The sequence below is a fragment of the Eretmochelys imbricata genome, chromosome 1 (genome assembly GCF_965152235.1).
Source record: "Eretmochelys imbricata isolate rEreImb1 chromosome 1, rEreImb1.hap1, whole genome shotgun sequence".
Taxonomy (NCBI): domain Eukaryota; kingdom Metazoa; phylum Chordata; order Testudines; family Cheloniidae; genus Eretmochelys; species Eretmochelys imbricata.
Genome location: NC_135572.1, coordinates 342,532,771 through 342,549,872, shown reverse-complemented (window position 1 = coordinate 342,549,872; position 17,102 = coordinate 342,532,771). Strand labels below are relative to the sequence as shown.

The window sequence follows — 17,102 nt, the reverse complement described above, 5'->3', positions numbered from 1 at the left end:
TTGCCCCAGCCCTCCAGTGCAGGGACACCAAAATAAGAGCAGCACTGACAGTTGAGAAGTGAGTGATGATTCACAGTGTGGAAACTTGCAATGACAGATTGCTACCTGTCAGTCAGGAATCAATTTGGAGTTGGGAAATCCACCACAGGGGCTATTGGCATGCAAGTGTGCAGGGCTATTAATCACCTCCTGCTATGCAGGACTGTGACTGGGCAATGTGGAGGACATAGTGGCTGGTTTTGCTGCAGCAGGGTTCCTGAACTATGGTGTGGCAAGAGATGGGGCATGTGTATCGCTATTTTAGCATCAGATCACTTTGCCACAGAGTACATCCACAGAAAGGGCTACTTTTCTATGGTAATGCAAAATCTGGTAAATCACTGGTGATGCTTTATTGACATCCGTGTGGGTTGGTTAGAGAACGTACATGATGCTCGCATCTTTAAGAAGATGAACTGTTCAAAAAACTGCAAGCAGGGATTTTCTTTCCCAACTGGTAGATTACCCCTGTTGCTCCCATGGGTAATGAAGCTATACACCGGCCACATTGACAGCATCAAGGAGCACTTCAACTACAGGCTCAGCAGGTGCAGAATGGAAGCTGAGTGTGCCTTTGGTCGTTTGAAGGATCACTAGCGTTGTTTACTTACAAGATTGGACCTCAGTGAGAAAAATATCCCAATGGTTATAGCGGCCTGCTGTGTCCTGCATAATATCTGTGAAGCAAAAGGAGAAAGGTTTCCACTGGGGTGGAGGTGGAACAGCTGTCTTCTGAATTTGAACATTCAGATACAATACAGAGCTACACGCTCAGGGAGGCTTTGAAAGACCATTATAATAGTGAGCCAGAGTAGTAAGTGTTGCTATAGTGTATTCTACCTGGCCTTGCTCTTTTGCAGGCGATATGAATCTTGTAGTGATTAGAACATTGTCAATACACCTATTAATATTGTCTGTGAATGGTGTTACAGGTTCTGCAACAGTGAATAACAGGAAAGTGGTGGGTGTCAGATCTGCTCAGCACCAGCCAGCATATGTTGTGAATTACTAAAGATGAATTTTATTCCAAAAATAGAATTTTATTCTGTTACATGAACCAGGCACTTAAAAGAAAACATCTAAAACTTAATACATTAAGGGAACAGAATTTATGAAGGGGAAAGAACGCTCCATTTCAGGTACACTTACACCAACACTGTTGTAGCCTTTCTCCGGTATCCCCCAAGTAATCTGCTTCTAGATGGTCACATTTCTATGGCTAGATCGGAGCTGTCCCTACACAACCTCTTCTCCCCATAGGAGATTGAATACTGCCCATTTACTCCAGGCAGGAACGCGTCTGCAGCATGTAGCCAGCCTGGTCAGCTAGGCAGCTGCACACAACAATGGAGAACTGCTAGGTGTGCTCACCAAGCCAGGCAACCAGGAAAAGGAATTTCAAAAATTCACAGGGCTTTAAAGAAGAGGGGCAGTTTTCTCTCTCCCTGACCTCCTGGGCAGTGGAGTTCACAACAGTAACCAGAGTGGTCAGTATGGAACAGTGTGGGACAGCTCCTGGAGACCAGTAATAGTTGATTTAAACAACACGATGTCTCCACTGACACAGTGGGTATGTCTGCACAGCAACTAGATACCTGTGGCTGGATCAACGTGGGCTCCCAGGGGTTTGGGCTGCGGGGCTGTTTCACTACAGCATAGACTTTCAAGCTCAGGCTGCATCCCAAGCTCTAGGACTTTCCCACCTTGCAGGGTCCTAGAGCTTGGACTCCAAGCTGAGCCCAGAAGTCTACACAGCAGTGAAACATCCCCTTAGCCCAAGCCTCGCAAACCCGAGTCACCTAGCACAGGGTAGCTGTGGGTTTTTCTTTGCTGTGTAGACATACTTTGTGTTGATCTAACTACATCAACTGTGACTCTACCCTGCTCTGGGAGGTGGTGGTTGTTATTAAGTCAGCATAGTGGGGCACTTACATCAGCGGGAGTCAAATTAAGTGAAGACATCCACAGCTAGGTTAACGTAAGCTGCCTTGTATTGACTTAACCAGGTAGTGTAGATTATTGGTGGATTTAACTTGTTAAGGAGTCCTGTTGTACATGGCCCTCTGTGGGTGTGTAAGTAGCCTGCCCTCTATACCCCAAGACAGGGTGGAATAATTTAACACAAAGTGATTTAAACAATTCATTGAAGGCACTTGATTTTTATTTTAATAATTGATTTAAATCAGGTTGACTTTGTAAAACTAATTAGAAAATTTGTGCTATTACAGTTTTAAATTAAAACTTATGATGAACTAAACTGTAAATGCAGGAGGGGTTTTTAAATGCCACTACTAATAGAGTATCTCATTGCAATTATACAAAACTGCTCCAGGCAAAAAACAAAATATGGAAAATTAAGGCCCTGGTCCAACAAATACTTTAACAGTTGCATAATTTTACTTGCACAAATAGTAAAATTGACTTCAATGGGAGTACTCACATGCATAAAGTTAAGCATGCATGTGTGTGTTTGCAGCATCACTGACTAAAATTGGTATTTTTATTGAAACTTTTCCCTTATTGGCATAACATCTTTGTCACTTTAACACTGAAGGGATTTTGTTTTAACAATGAAAACTATATAGACCTTCACTACATTAACAAAGGGTTTGTTTTTTTCCCATACATACTGTCCAAAAATAGGAGCCTAAAGTTAGGCTTTAAGCCCTGTGACAAAGCGGGACTCAACTCCGCAGCGCCTCCTGCTGGCCATTCTCAGAATTAGCCCTCGGCCCTTCCAGTCCACATTCAGCTAGCGGTGTCACGCCTGCCGTCACTCCTGTCTTCACTCTTAAGACACTCACTCCTCGGACCACAGTGTCCTCTTCTGGGCACAGGCCTCCGGCTGTGCCCCCACTCCAGTATCTTCCCCATTCCAGGGGAATCGGCTGTCTGTATTCCTGCCACTTGCCTTACCAGCCAACTGCAGTCCAATATCCAGCCCTCGTCTGAGGGGCCAACTGTAGTCTGGATATCGGCCACTCTCCTCATTGGCAAATGTGGGGGACCCAAGCCCTCTGGGTCCCAACCCATGGACCCTATAGCCAGCAGCCACCTACTGCCCTCCTCCAACCTGCTGCCTATTTTCTCTGGGCCACTTCCCCCATAGCCCTAGCACCCTGTCAGCCCACGAAGCAAGGCCCTAGCCTGGCAGTGGTCCGCCAGCAGCTCACCCTTGCACTCTGCTGCCCCTGCCCAGCACTGCTCTATCTCTGTCACTTCTTCAGGCACTTCTTCAATCTCTCCCTTGCCTTCCAGGGAGAGATTGCCTTCCGCGCTGCTGAGCATCCCTTTATATATGGCCCTCGCTGCCCCTGATTGGCTGTTCCAGCAAGCCTTCCCCCTATTGGTGGGCTCAATAAGCCCTTTCCTGATTAGTGGGTTCTGTGCAGCCTCCGTGGTGCTACTTTTAACCCCTTCTTCTCCCTGGGAAGGGCAGCCACCCCACCACAAGCCGATATTTAGACAAATAAGGATCGGATTTTCAAAAGCAGCTAAGTGATTAAAAAGCACAGGGTCCCACTGACTTCAGATCGCAAGCCATGTTGGAAGAGTGTAATATGGTTGAACCATTTCAGCTTTCTTGACGTCCGTCAGTTCAATGTAATGGAATATAGTGGTGGTTGCAAATACAGCCCAGACTATTTGCTGATCAATTTTGTATTTCAGTTTGTGCTTTTCTCACAATAAGGATATTCGGATGTGTCCCCACAGGAAAGTTATACCAGTGGAAACTAAAGTGTTAATTTAAACCACACTAATTATAGGGATATAAGTCCCTATGTGGATACTCTTATTTTGGTATGAGTGCCTTTTTTGTTTTTTTCCGTTTAGCATATGTTGCTTTGGAGGGGGTTTAAACTAACCCAGAAAAGCCACTCTTACTCCAGAATAAGAATGTCCACCCTGCGAGTTATATTAGCATAACAATAGCAGTTAAATGATACAGGCATAATTATACTGATATAATTGGTAAAACATTCCAAGGCTAGACAAACCCATAGGGAGGTCCTGGACTTACGTGGCTTTTTTTTCTCTCCCAGCACAGACAAACATTTTAAGTGTGAAATTTCTTAGTGGAAGGAAAATCTCTGTAAAACTTGAAATTTTACTAAAAACAAGGAAGGAAACCAGTACCAAATAGCCACTTATGCAGTTAAAGACTATAAAATGGGCTAAAAGTAAAGGACGAGCAACATGGAAATACATAAAATAAGATTTAAATAAGAACCATTATTTGATATTTTTTTAATTTATTATTTTTTTTACATCATGATTTTTCTCCATCCTGCTTTATGCCTTATGCCATTACCCAGCTCCTAGCCACTATGCAGGTGGCGATTGGAGCCAATGAGCCATGCAAGCAGCCCCAGCCTCAACAGCTTCCTTAAAGATGACGAGGGGAGAGCATATGCTGCACTCATTTAAAGAGTGGCTGAGCTGTGTCTGCTATGAGCACTGTTCAGGAGCCCCAAGAGAAAACCAGGTGGAAATAGCTAGAATCCCTCCCATTTGTCCACAGTCTCTCGGCACACTCTCCCCAACAAAGGCTTATGCCTTTAAGGCACATCCAGCCTTTAATCTGGAAGGATGGCATTGAACAATGCATCCATTTTCAGATCAGTTTATTTTTGCTAAATTCATTGCTATTAAATGACTGTGATGCATTAAAATGATGAATGTAAAATCCAGATACAAAGCAGATCTATAAAACTACAGACATAAAGGCCAGATGCGTGAGAGATACACATTGTAATACGCCATTACTTCATATCTGAGAGGAGCAATATGTCTAAGACTTAGTCGCTCTTTGCATTGACACCAGGTTAATGAATTTGCATTTATTCTCAGGAAATAGTATTCAGACTGGACACTCAGAACCTGGAGTCTGGCAGGTTGAAATGTCCTTTTGATCCTCATCAGCCGTTTGCTTCCGTAATGACAGGTAAGATGTCAACATCACGGATGTTTCCTCCTTGCGTGTTCATCACAATCTTATTTAACTAACAACAACAGGGCCAGATGCTCAGCGAGTGCAAATCCACCGAGCTCCATTGACTTTGATGATGCTATGCCAACTTCTACTAGCTGAGGACCTGGCCCAACAGCATCCGTCACTTTCCGTATGCTAAAAAAAAAATGAATGCGATAAAGCTAAAGGGGAACTATGAGAGCCAATAAATGGAAAAGCTGCCAGTTTAGAAACAAGGTAGTGTCATCTTTACCCAGTCGTTTCTGCTTCAAAAAAATCTGTATACAGTATTTCATATGATTCGGGGGTTCTGTGGCAATTATCAATATTGTCAGCCCTTTGAAGTCAGCAGACATACATGAAGTCATCTGCAAAAATCCATTTTGAGGTTTCTAATTATTTGAGTAGCCACTTCAGAGGCACTGATTCTAAGAGCAATTTTCCTCTTGCCTGTACTTCCATGCTGTGTGGTCTGACATTTGGTGTCATGGAATGTCAGCCTGACCTCCGTATTCCAAACCACTGTAAAAAAGCTACTTTTGTCATGGTTTGGTTCAGAGCTTTGGATAATTTTCATTTAACTTGTCCATCAAGTGTATGAATACGAGACAAGAGTGAAGCACCATGACCTTTTCACTTACAGCAGAAGAGGAGTGGCGATCGTGCTTTGAAGTATCGGACTCTTGGGGCTATAAAAAGAATATGACTAATGTTCAGCCTTTATTCTACAATAATAAGATCAATGATTTGTGATCTTGACCCAGCTGAAGGGCCAGTACTTCTTTTATTAAAAACAATAGACTGAAGCCAGAGGGTTACCATTCTCAGGAACCCCTAGCCCTTTTTAATGGCCATGAAGTCTGTTTCTAAAAAGGGATTCTAAAAACTTCTACTGTTCTCTTTTTCCTAATGTGACAGAACACTCTGATTTATTACAGAACTGTTTGTTAATTTCAGTAGCATTAAAATACTTTTGAGTTCTCTGTTAAGTCTTGTGCAGTGAAGAAGAGGCTATGTTTCAATTTATTAAAACATAGCATTTAGAACATAAGAACTCCCATGCTGGACCAAAATAGTGACCCCTTTAGTTCAGTATCCCATCCCTGACAGGGACCAGTGCCAAATGCTTCAGGAGAAGGTACAAGAAACACTGCAATAGGCAGCTGTGAAATCACCTGCCCTTGGGGGAAATTTCTTCGTAATGCATCAGTTAGTTCATGCCCTGAAACAAAAGGGAGGCAGTTTTGCCTAGTGGCTTGGGCACTGGACCAAGATTGGGCATTGGAGTGGGACACACTGCTTCCAGGTTCCTTGTGGCTGGAAGTTGCAGCTATGCAAATTGACTGGAAATGAGGTGTACATTTTTTAATAGTGGTGGGTAATTAACCATTGGCACACTTTACCAAGTATTGTGGTGGCTTCTTCATCACTGGCAATTTTTAAATCAAGAATAGATATTTTTCTAAAAGAGAAGCCCTAGTTCAAACCAGAATTATTTGGGGGAAGTTCTATGGCCTATGTTATGCAGGAGTTCAGATGAAACATGGTTTTAGCGTCTATGAAAAGAGACCTCCATTCAATTCCTGGCTCTGCCCAGGCATGCTGGGTGACCATGGACAAGTCACGACCCTACTCTGTGCCTCATTTCCCCCATATTTAAATTGGGATAATGATAATGACCTCCTTTGTTAAGTGCTTTGAGATCTAAAGATGTGAAACACTTAACAAGAGCTAGGAATTGTATCCTTTATAAATAGTTTTATATTTTAATGTAATTGGGAATGCTCTCATTCTCCTTATAAATGTCTACTTTTTCTGAATATTGCAAGATATTTGGCATCAATATCTTGTGGCAGTAAGTTCTGCAGGTTAGCTATGCATTATGTTAAAAACCTAGTCCCTTTGGCTAAAACATACAGGGGAAGATTGAGTGCATTTGTTGGTGTCTATTTTCGTACATAATCTTAAAAAGCTATGTGTCTGATTTTACAAATACTTCCTTGCATGAGTAGTTGCAAGTGTATTACAAAAAGCTTTGAATATTTGCCTACCCTACGTAGGCATTTTTATACTATTATGTAGTTGCTCAATGCTTTTTAATACATTTATTTTTAATAACATTGTTTAGCATCCATCCCTTTTTAAAAATTCTTGTCTACCAAAGCCTTTATAGGAAACAACAGGAACTTGGAATGCAGGATACCAAAGAATAAGTTAAGTGCTGAAAGCTTCTTGTCAACAGAGGTTAAGTGAGGATGGGCATTTTGTTTGAGTCTTTCAAATGTATCAATCATTGAAGGCCTGTCAGCTAGCAAACACTAATTATATCATCCATTCCTCATTTTGACATTTACCTTTCAGAATCCTTTGTCACTGCACAAAGGAGACATGCTGTCTGAAAGATGAATTTTAAAATATTTTTAGGGAGGATTACTTAGATAATAGTAATACTGATAAACTAGGTTTGTGTGGTTCATATTTATTCCTGGGGGGGGTTAGGTCTTATTTTTTAATATGTGTTTTTCTCTTTACAGAAGAAAATTCACATCAGTATTGTACAATATTAAAAATGCAGTTACTTTCAGCTTTGGATTTATCTGCTCAGAGATCACATAAAATGTTTTCACCCATGTCAGAATTTGAGTAAAGGGGCCTTTTATATGTGGTTTATGATTGCTGTTCAATTTGAAGTTCTGCCATTCATGTATGGATTACATGCATCATCATAGTTCTGTTGTTTCTTCTTACAGACACCAGAAATATGTCGTCATATGCAAATTTGTTATAAAAATCATTGTTGTTAAATCTAGCTCCTTATTTTGCAAGAATTAAAGAGCTATTGTGGAACGCACTGTGCACTGCAAAACTTCTACAGCAAGGTCTTTTTTGGCTTCTTTTCACAAAAGAGCTATGCTCTGAACACAAAGAGCAAACATTGTTCTGGTCTTCTGTGCTCCTTTAATTTTGTGCAGTGCTGAGATGCCATGAAGGTAGCCACATATGCTCTAGGAATTATTTTGGGGAAATTCTATGGCCTGTGTAATACAGGAGGTTGGACTATTCAGGGGTAGGCAGCTGATGGCACGCGTGCCGAAGGCAGCATGCGAGCTGATTTTCAGTGTCATTCACACTGCCTGGGTCCTAGCCACCGGTCCAGGGGGCGCTGCATTTTAATTTAATTGTAAATGAAGCTTCTTAAACATTTTAAAAACCTTATTTACTTTACATACAACAATAGTTTAGTTATATATTAAAGACTTCTAGAAAGAGACCGTCTAAAAACGTTAAAATGTATTACTGGCACGCGAAACCTTAAATTAGAGTGAATAAATGAAGACTTGGCACACCACTTCTGAAAGCTTGCCGACCCCTAGACTATATGATCACAGTGGTCCCTTTGGGGCTTGGATTCTAAGAACCATACAGAAACCTAAGCAGGGGAATAAGCTGTAACTGCAATTGCAACTGGCACAGTGCAATACATGGAAATGATCTGGGACTTCCATTATGCTTAACTCCAGTTTTGCTGTGAGGCAAATCATCATCACCTAACCCAGGCAAAGATGCTCATTTACTTTAACGTGATCAGGATTGCGTCCTGTATCAGAATTCATCATTACCAGTTTGCAGCATATGAAACACTAATCTGTATTAAATTATTTAGTTAGCATTTAGGAGCCTTTGAAAATTCTTCTTAAGTTTCATTGAAAGTCAATGGGATTCAGGCTCCTCAGTGCCTAAGTCACTTTTGATAATGGGACCTGGGCTCCAAAGTCACTGAGGCATATTTGAAAATGTTATCCTTTATGTTACATTACAGAGTCAAAGACTTGGATTTAAAAGAAAAGAATGGTGTAACATATGTATACTTTATTCATTTAACAACACAGGAATAAAATAAACCATATATACACCATGGTCTTGAAGAAAGCCTCACTATTTCTTTCTCATTTACAGATGCATACCTCTATGCTGGAACAGCTTCTGATTTCCTTGGCAAAGATACAGCTTTAACACGTTCTCTAGGCCCTTCTGATGACCACCATTACATCAGAACTGACATTTCCGAACATTACTGGCTTAACGGTAGGACACTTAACATACGTTGCTGTTGACTGCATTGTCTCTGCTTTTTTGAAAGTTCAGAGGCCCATTTTATTTAAACACATGTGTGTGTGTGTGTATATATATAACCAGCATAAATAAAGTTGCATAGTTGGTTATTTCCATCTACAGTCTTTTAAAAGTAGAACAGAGAAAGTGCTGGAGAAATGTACCAGAGGGGAAAATACTGTAATGGAAGGGATTTGAAGTAGAAGACCTAAGAGTTCTTTCCATCTCTAATCTATGAGTCTATATATAGCACAGTAGTTGGAAATAATTTCATGGCATAAGTGCTTCTAGTTTTTCAGTGTTGTTGGAATAATATTTTTTTTCACCAAACAGTTGCAATCATTTATTAAAAGCTGCTTCCTACAGCGCTCTGAAATGTCAGACTAGAAATTCCATCTATTAGGTAGAAGGTTTTCCCTCTTCCCTCCCCCACCCCCCTGGGGGAAAAATACCCCTGTGCTACTTCAAGGAGCAGTTTAAACTCACTATGAATGCTTTAAAACTGCTTCTTAAGTAACAGACTGCTTTTTCTTGCCCATTTAAAAACATTTTTAAAGTAATAAACCCTGTAAAAAAAATGGCCATATTTATACCCAGCCATCCTCAAACCACACACCAAGTGGCACAGAAAACTTCACCCACAATCCTAATGCCTTTCAATTAGGAGATGTGAAAGTGTCCTCTTTCGGCCATCAATTATCTTTAAAAATGTGACAACACTGGCCCCTGATGCAGCATGACCATGTGGCTATTATGGGTGAATTGTAAAGCCAGAGCCTCCTGACCGCAGGGGTAAATTGACTTTTCCACAGTTATCCTCTGAAAGGGATCATTGTGCCTGTTAACCCTTTAACAAGAGTATACTCTATTTTCTTTCACTCCTCTCTCTCCTCCCATGCAGATGCCTCACCTTTCTGTCCACTTCTGCCCATTCCCCTGTCCCAGTGTCTTTCCTGTGTAAAAAAGCCATATATATAACCACTAAAATATCCTTAGCGCTCCCCAGGCTGTAAAAGTGGGATCCTTCCAAACAAGTGGAGAATCTCATCTCCCTTAGGCCTTGCTGAGCTCCCTCTCTGCTGTCTCCTGCTTTCCTCCCTTGGCTGCCTCTCTACCAGTTCTGTCCCACCTCTCTTGCTGCATGCCACTCCGCCAGCTGCTACACTTCCTGAGGGAGAAGGCAGGCCTGGCAGTGAAGGCAGGCAGGGCATATTCAGTTTGCAGTCCAGAGCAGGAGAGGGTTCCTAGAAAGTGAGGCAGGCCAGCTCAGGCCAGGACTGGCTCCTTTCAGGAATTTTGATGCAGCCTGCCCCCTCACCAGCCAGCTTAGAACCCTGGACAATGACCAGTACTTATGGCATAAAAATCCTTAGGATTAGCCAGTTTCCTAAGAGGTAAAGTATTATCATAGAAAAGATTTAATGTTGTTGTGGGCTGATGAATTTAGTTGTTACCGTTCTAGCACAACCATTAGTGTGCGTGGCACAGGCATATTAGAAGGTTCCATTTCTTGCCCAAAAGAACTGAGACCCAGATCCCTAAAGGTGTTTAAGCACCAATTAATGGGAACTAGACGCCTCAATACCTTTGGTGTTCTGTGCCTTACAAGCTAACAGTCCAATCCTGCAAACACTTACCTACACCATTAATTTTCACTTGGGCTGTTCAATGGCATCAATAAGTTACCTCAGCGTGTGTGGTTAGGATTGGGCCCTAAACAGGCAAGGGAACAGTAACAGGGTGCAACATAAAGTGAAGAAATTGCGAGTTTTGTATGTGTTTTAGTTCTGAGGTTTTTTGTTTGGCTTTTTAGACCAGTTTTTTTTATTATTATTATTAATTTATTTTGTTTTCAGTAAGAGGTAACGTATTTGTGAGAACGTTGTAAGGACAGTGTGCATTATATGAATATGGCTGAGTTTTAAAAACAACTTAGTTTCCTCGCCACAGCCTAACATACTATCTCATACCATATAAATAATGAAGCCCCCACCATCTTTGTCAGGTTTTTGCTCTCTTTCCAGCCGTATTTAAGGACTACGATTACAGTATGTCTGAAACTTGACACAGACAATTCATGCATTGTTCTACATTGAAATAAATAGAAACTAGCAGTTTTTAATGTTTTAAAAAGATTCTTTTAAGGCTGAGGAAATTCTAAATATTGTGATCAATTTTTGCACTAAGTACTGTAACATAATACTCAGTGCATCACTAGTATATTAAGTAATACTAACAATCACATACCTTTTGTGCTTTCAGCAGATTTCGGTGCTAAGAAAATATTTACTTGATTCTAGGTGTAAAATCACTCCAGAACCTAAATTCACTATCCATTTACCAGGCATATGCTAGACCTCCAGGAATGGTTGTACATATTTAAGTAATTGTATAATTAGCAATAAATTACTTGCAGTGGTGACTCATATTTTACTTAGGATAAGTGGAAAATGTATGGCTTGGGGGGTTTTTTGAGTGCAGAGGGGGTTGTGCTATAATGCATGTTAGCATTTTAAGTTTTAATTTTTTAGTAAAAGGTTTCTGGAAGCAGTATTTTTCCTACCTGTGGAGGGAAAAAAACAATGCAGAAGGCAAAGATTTGGCCCTATGCAGTCCTATGCAGTTCACTGCCTTCGCATCCTACTCTTGACTGCATTAATAGCAGCCTTTCAGAAGAGGTGAGATGAATAAACCTTCAAACAGATTCACACCCACTGGAACTCTTACTCCTGCACAGAGTCCTGCACAGAAGTCTGGAACAGATTTACCATGAAACAAACCGTGCAGTGACACTGGGCCCCCAACGACATGGGGCCCCCAAAATGCAGGACAAATCTAATCTGACAACTGCCCCTGAGTCCCAGCCGGCGGCACAGCAGGGCTTAGGCAGGCACGGTGGCCCCACGTCGCTCCTGGAAGCGGCCGGCTGCTGGCACGTCTCTGCATGCCCCTGGCGGGGGGAGATGGCTCCGCACACTGCTTCTGCCCCGGGCTGCACACGGAGACCCGCTGTCCCCTTACCCCCAAGGGGTGCGCAGAGATGTGCCAGCCCCAGGGCTAAGGCAGCTTCCTGCCCTCTCTGCCTCCTTCCCTCTGTGCCGCGTTGCTCCCAGAAGCAGCCAGCGTGTCCCTGTGGCCCCTGGGGGAGGGGGTATCTCCACGTGCTGCCCCCACCATGAGAGCCGACTCCACAGCTCCTGTTGGCTGGGAACTGCAGCCAATGGGAGCTGTGGGGGCAGCGCCTGAGGCAGCAGTGTGTGAGACCCTCTGCCCCTCTTCCCCCCCGCCTAGGGGCCGCTGCCACAGGGGTGGGAGTGCCGGTCGCTTTGGGAGCTGCGCCACCTGAGGTAAGCGCCGCCCCCCTTGCCTGCCTCCCACACCCCTGCCCCAGCCCAGAGCCTGCACTCTGCACCCAAACTTCCTCCTAGAGCCTAAACCCTCACCCCTCCCACACCCAACCTCCCGCCCCAGCCCAGATCCCGCACCCAGCACCCACACTCCCTCCCAGAGCCCAACCCCTCACTCCCCCACACACGCCAACCTCCTGCCCCAGCCCAGAGCCCGCTCCCACACCGAAACTTCCTCCCAGAGCCCGACCCCTCACCTCCTCCCACATCCCAACCCCCTGCCCCAGTCCAGAGACCGCACCCAGCACCCACGCTCCCTCCCAGAGCCTGACCCCCTCACTCCCTCCTGCACTCAACCTCCTGCCCCAATCAAGGTATCTCATTTTATTTTCATTTACTTCTCATTACTTATAATATAGGAAGAGGACGAAGAAAAAAAAGAATGAAAAACAGGGTGGGGGAAATAAGAGAAAATGTTCTTTTTCTTGGCTAACTAACGTTAACTAACTTCACTAACGTCAGTGAGCATGTAGGTCTATTCTCAGGATTGGGCCTTAGATTGAAGCTCTGTGGATCTGTCCTGCCCGAGCCAAGCAGATTCTTGACTAGATTGGCAGTGAAAAGGATTGTATGAGAATTGAAGGGTCCTATGGCAGTGTGCCTGAGCCATGCTGTCTTTGATCTGTCGACACACACATATACACCAAGCAACGGCACATTCCTCCCACTTGTCCAGGAAGTTAATGCCATTGTCAGAGTTAATGTCTCCCTGGATATTATTAACCTCTGGGGGTTTGTGCCACAATGTAGGACGCATGGGAAGCATGCATCACAGAGTGGCTACCTCTATTCTATACCCATGCCCTCTAGAGGCCCAAAGTCATAGCGATGGTGCAGCATGTCTTCCACTAGCTCATGCTGGTTCAGATCTGTACCCTTCACTTCCCTGCTTGCTGGGCCTTTCCCACTCCTTTGATTCCCTCTGCATCCGGGCTTCATGAGTCTTAATATGACTTACTCAGTTGAATAAACTTGATTGAGCCTCTTGACCAATCGTATAATACTGGATTGGAGCATTTTTAAAGTAGGTAATCAGATACAACACCAGGGATATAGACTGCATTAGTGAACTTTCTGTAATTTTATTGCTGCTCCCAGAAGGCCATTGGAGCAAATTACAAAAAGTTTATGCAATACCAGGATATACTGTATCATCTTTTACCAGGCCTTGCTCTCCATTTATCATCTCAGTGCCTTATTATTTGCTTATACACACCCCAACAAATGAAATCTTTACAATCTTTCTATTGAAATTAGTCAGATTTTTGAATGAAGATAGACAACATGATTGATAATATAAACAATGATTTAAATTGCACAATTATGCCATTTGTTTCCTTTACAAAACATACAAAAACCCATGTCACAGCTGATTATAATTAGTTTTTCTATATAATGTGAACAGGATAGTAAAGATGAGAGGAAGATCTCACTTGTGGAAAAAATAACTGTTTTTTTGTGTGTGTCATTGTCATAAATATAAAGGGAAGGGTAACCACCTTTCTGTATACAGTGCTATAATATCCCTCCTGGCCAGAGGCAAAGTCCTTTTACCTGTAAAGGGTTAAGAAGCTCAGATAACCTGGCTAGCACCTAACCCAAAATGACCAATGAGGGGACAAGATACTTTCAAATCTGGAGGGGGGGGAAAGGCTTTTGTCTGTCTGTGTGCTATCTTTTCCGGGAACAAATCAAGAATGCAAGCCCTCCAACTCCTGTAAAGTTAGTAAGTAATCTAGCTAGAAATGCGTTAGGTTTTCTTTGTTTTGACTTGTGAAATTCGCTGTGCTGTAGGAATGTGTATTCCTGTTTTTGTGTCTTTTTGTAATTTAAGGTTTTGCTTAGAGGGATTCTCTGTGTTTTGAATCTGACTGCCTGTAAGATTATCTTCCATTCTGATCTTAGAGATGTTCTCTTATCTTTTTTTTTTGTTGTTTTTTGTTCTTCTAATAAAGCTCTGATTTTTAAGAATCTGTTTGGGTTTTTTGGGTCTTAAAAATCCAAGGCTGGTTTGTGCTCATCTTGTTTATTCTCAAGCCTCCCCAGGAAAGGGGGTGTAAGGTTTTGGGGGGATATTTTGGGGAAATAGGAACTCCAAGTGGTCCTTTCCCTGTTCTTTGTCTAAATCAATTGGTGGTGGCAGCATACTTTCAAGGACAAGGCAAAGTTTGTGCCTTGGGAAAGTTTTTAACCTAAGCTGGTAAAAATAAGCTTAGGGGGTCTTTCATGTGGGTCCCCACATCTGTACCCTACAGTTCAGAGTGGGGAGGGAACTCTGACAGTCATGGTCTGTTTATTCCGTTGATTTATGTGTCTTTGTCTGTGTATGCTTACCTTTTCCAGTTTATTTGTTTGGATGCAACTTTCAACTTTAATGCTTTCAATTGTGAATTTAAGTCCTTAAGTATTGTATTACTTAAGTATTCCTGTTCCTTTATTTACTTTGTTTGAGATTGTTTTAAATCTGTCCCAAAAACTGATATGTGTGCATTTGTTTTGGGGTTCCATTTGGCAAGTAAACCAGTAAAATTGTAATAAAAAAAAATTAGAATTCAGAGTTTAGCTCTGCAGATGTGGAATTTTTTAAAAAAAATCTGACGGTAATAAGGATGTTGTCAAGGTATTTTTCAGAATTTGCTATTTGTTTATTTGTAACTAGCTTTATATGCTGAAAGCCACCTTGGAGCTTATTAATGCATTTATTAATGGCTAGGCCTGGGATTTTCAGAAGAGCCTGAAAGGGGCTGAGTGGGAGTTGGGTGCCTAACTTCCTTAGGCTGATTTGAAAATTCTAGTCTAAATGATCTACAGCATCATTCCAATTTTACACTGACATGTAACTCCATGGAGTCACACCAGTGTGAATCTGGAGTAATACAATGGTTATTCTGGCCCATACATTTTGCTCTCTGGCATCAATTTGCATACTAAGAATTTAAACAAACATATTTAAATACAGATCAATTAACTTCTTATGGAGGCAGAAGAAAATATCATTCCCTACAAACCACCAGTTCACTCCTCACTCACCCAACATCTTCTAGTCCTCGTTTTGCCCCTCTTTATGATGTTCCTTGACGACATCCTGTGAGGGCCAGAGATACTATGCTCTGTCTGACCAGCCTGGGAAATGAATTCCAGAGTCAAGGGTCTACTCCCACTGACTTAGTCTGGTCACTGGCCCACCTCTTGTTCAGTGCAAAGGAAAGTTATCTTGAGTGCTCCCAGAGGATCTCAGTCATGGTGGCAGATCACAAGAACATCTTAAAGAAATTTCCCTAAATATTTCCCCCTCTATCTGTGTATTTGAATTTTGTTGTTTGTTGTTGCTATACTAGCTAAGGTGTCTGGCATTTCGTTAATTTCTGATTTGAGTGCACAAGCAAAGTGAAAATGCCAAGTTATTAAACCTTTGAAAATGAGACTGTAGAGCAGAACAGGGACATATGAACCAATTGTCTTGGCAAGACAATCTCAACACTGTTGACTTAGTAAGGCCATCCTAGCACATGTGCATAGGAAACTATTGTCTTAGTACAGCTGTTATTAATATCTGAGCTTGAGTCATGCAAACAAATTGAGGTTATATTGCTCCCTTGCATACTGCCTCTTGTAACATTTGTGGTTTCCTATATCCCTGGACTACTACTAAGTGCTGCCATTTTTAAATTAAATAACTGTGTAACATAGTGTGTGATTTTGGAAAACCTGCTTAGCAGGAAACAGGGTAACACAAGCAGCAAATCAGCTGTATCATAGGTATGGGTTTTGTATCTAAAAACCTTGGCATTAACCCTGTAAACTCACAATGGCAGCCAATTATGCCAATGCAGTGTTCTGCAGCAGAATACATCCTGAAGAATAAAAGCTACCCTATTAGATATAAATACTTTGGGGGTCAATACAGTCTTATTATGACTAGACTTCCCTCAGATGTGCTTATGATGACTCGTTGATTTCACCGTGATCTGCTTCATGGACACAAACGCAGAATCTTGGTCTCAAGTAGGAGGGATTTTTTAAAATACTTTAATAATTTGGTTTTGTTTTGGGGGTTTCTTTTAGGAGCAAAATTTATTGGAACCTACCCCATCCCGGACACATACAATCCAGATGACGACAAAATCTATTTCTTTTTCCGAGAAATATCGCAAGATAGCAGTACGTCTGACAAAGCGATCCTTTCCCGAGTTGGAAGAATTTGTAAGGTGAGAAATGTACATTCTTTTTTTTCTGTCTTTTTTTTAAAAAAGTAAACTTTAATTTGTTTCTTTAAGAAATCTCAGTTTTGTCCAGGAAGGAAATAACCTCACGCATATAACCGTCTGAGTAATGTGCAATAACATGGATTACTAATGATGTCTAAAATTCACTTTCCTTAACTGCAAAATAGGCTTGATACTTAGTAAGTCATCATATTTTTGGAAACATAATATTTTCATAATCGATAATGATGCATCTAAATAGCAATTGATTAATCTTAAGCTACTTTGTGGTGAGAACCTTTGTTTTGCTGTCTCGATTAAGGCTAAATCCTAAGCATCTGTGCAAAGTCAGAGTACATGGGCCTT

At 41.9% G+C, this 17,102-nt stretch overlaps 1 protein-coding gene across 7 annotated transcripts in view; it reads left to right on the top strand.

Moving 5' to 3' along the window:
• Positions 1–17,102, top strand: part of SEMA3D (semaphorin 3D) — a 183,192-nt gene that overhangs the window by 110,000 nt on the left and 56,090 nt on the right. For all 7 annotated transcript variants that reach the window (XM_077836139.1, XM_077836164.1, XM_077836155.1 and 4 more), the window contains 3 exons: positions 4,891–4,984; positions 8,969–9,097; positions 16,597–16,739. In XM_077836139.1, the coding sequence (XP_077692265.1) occupies positions 4,891–4,984; positions 8,969–9,097; positions 16,597–16,739 (366 nt within the window). The remainder of the gene's footprint in view (positions 1–4,890; positions 4,985–8,968; positions 9,098–16,596; positions 16,740–17,102) is intronic.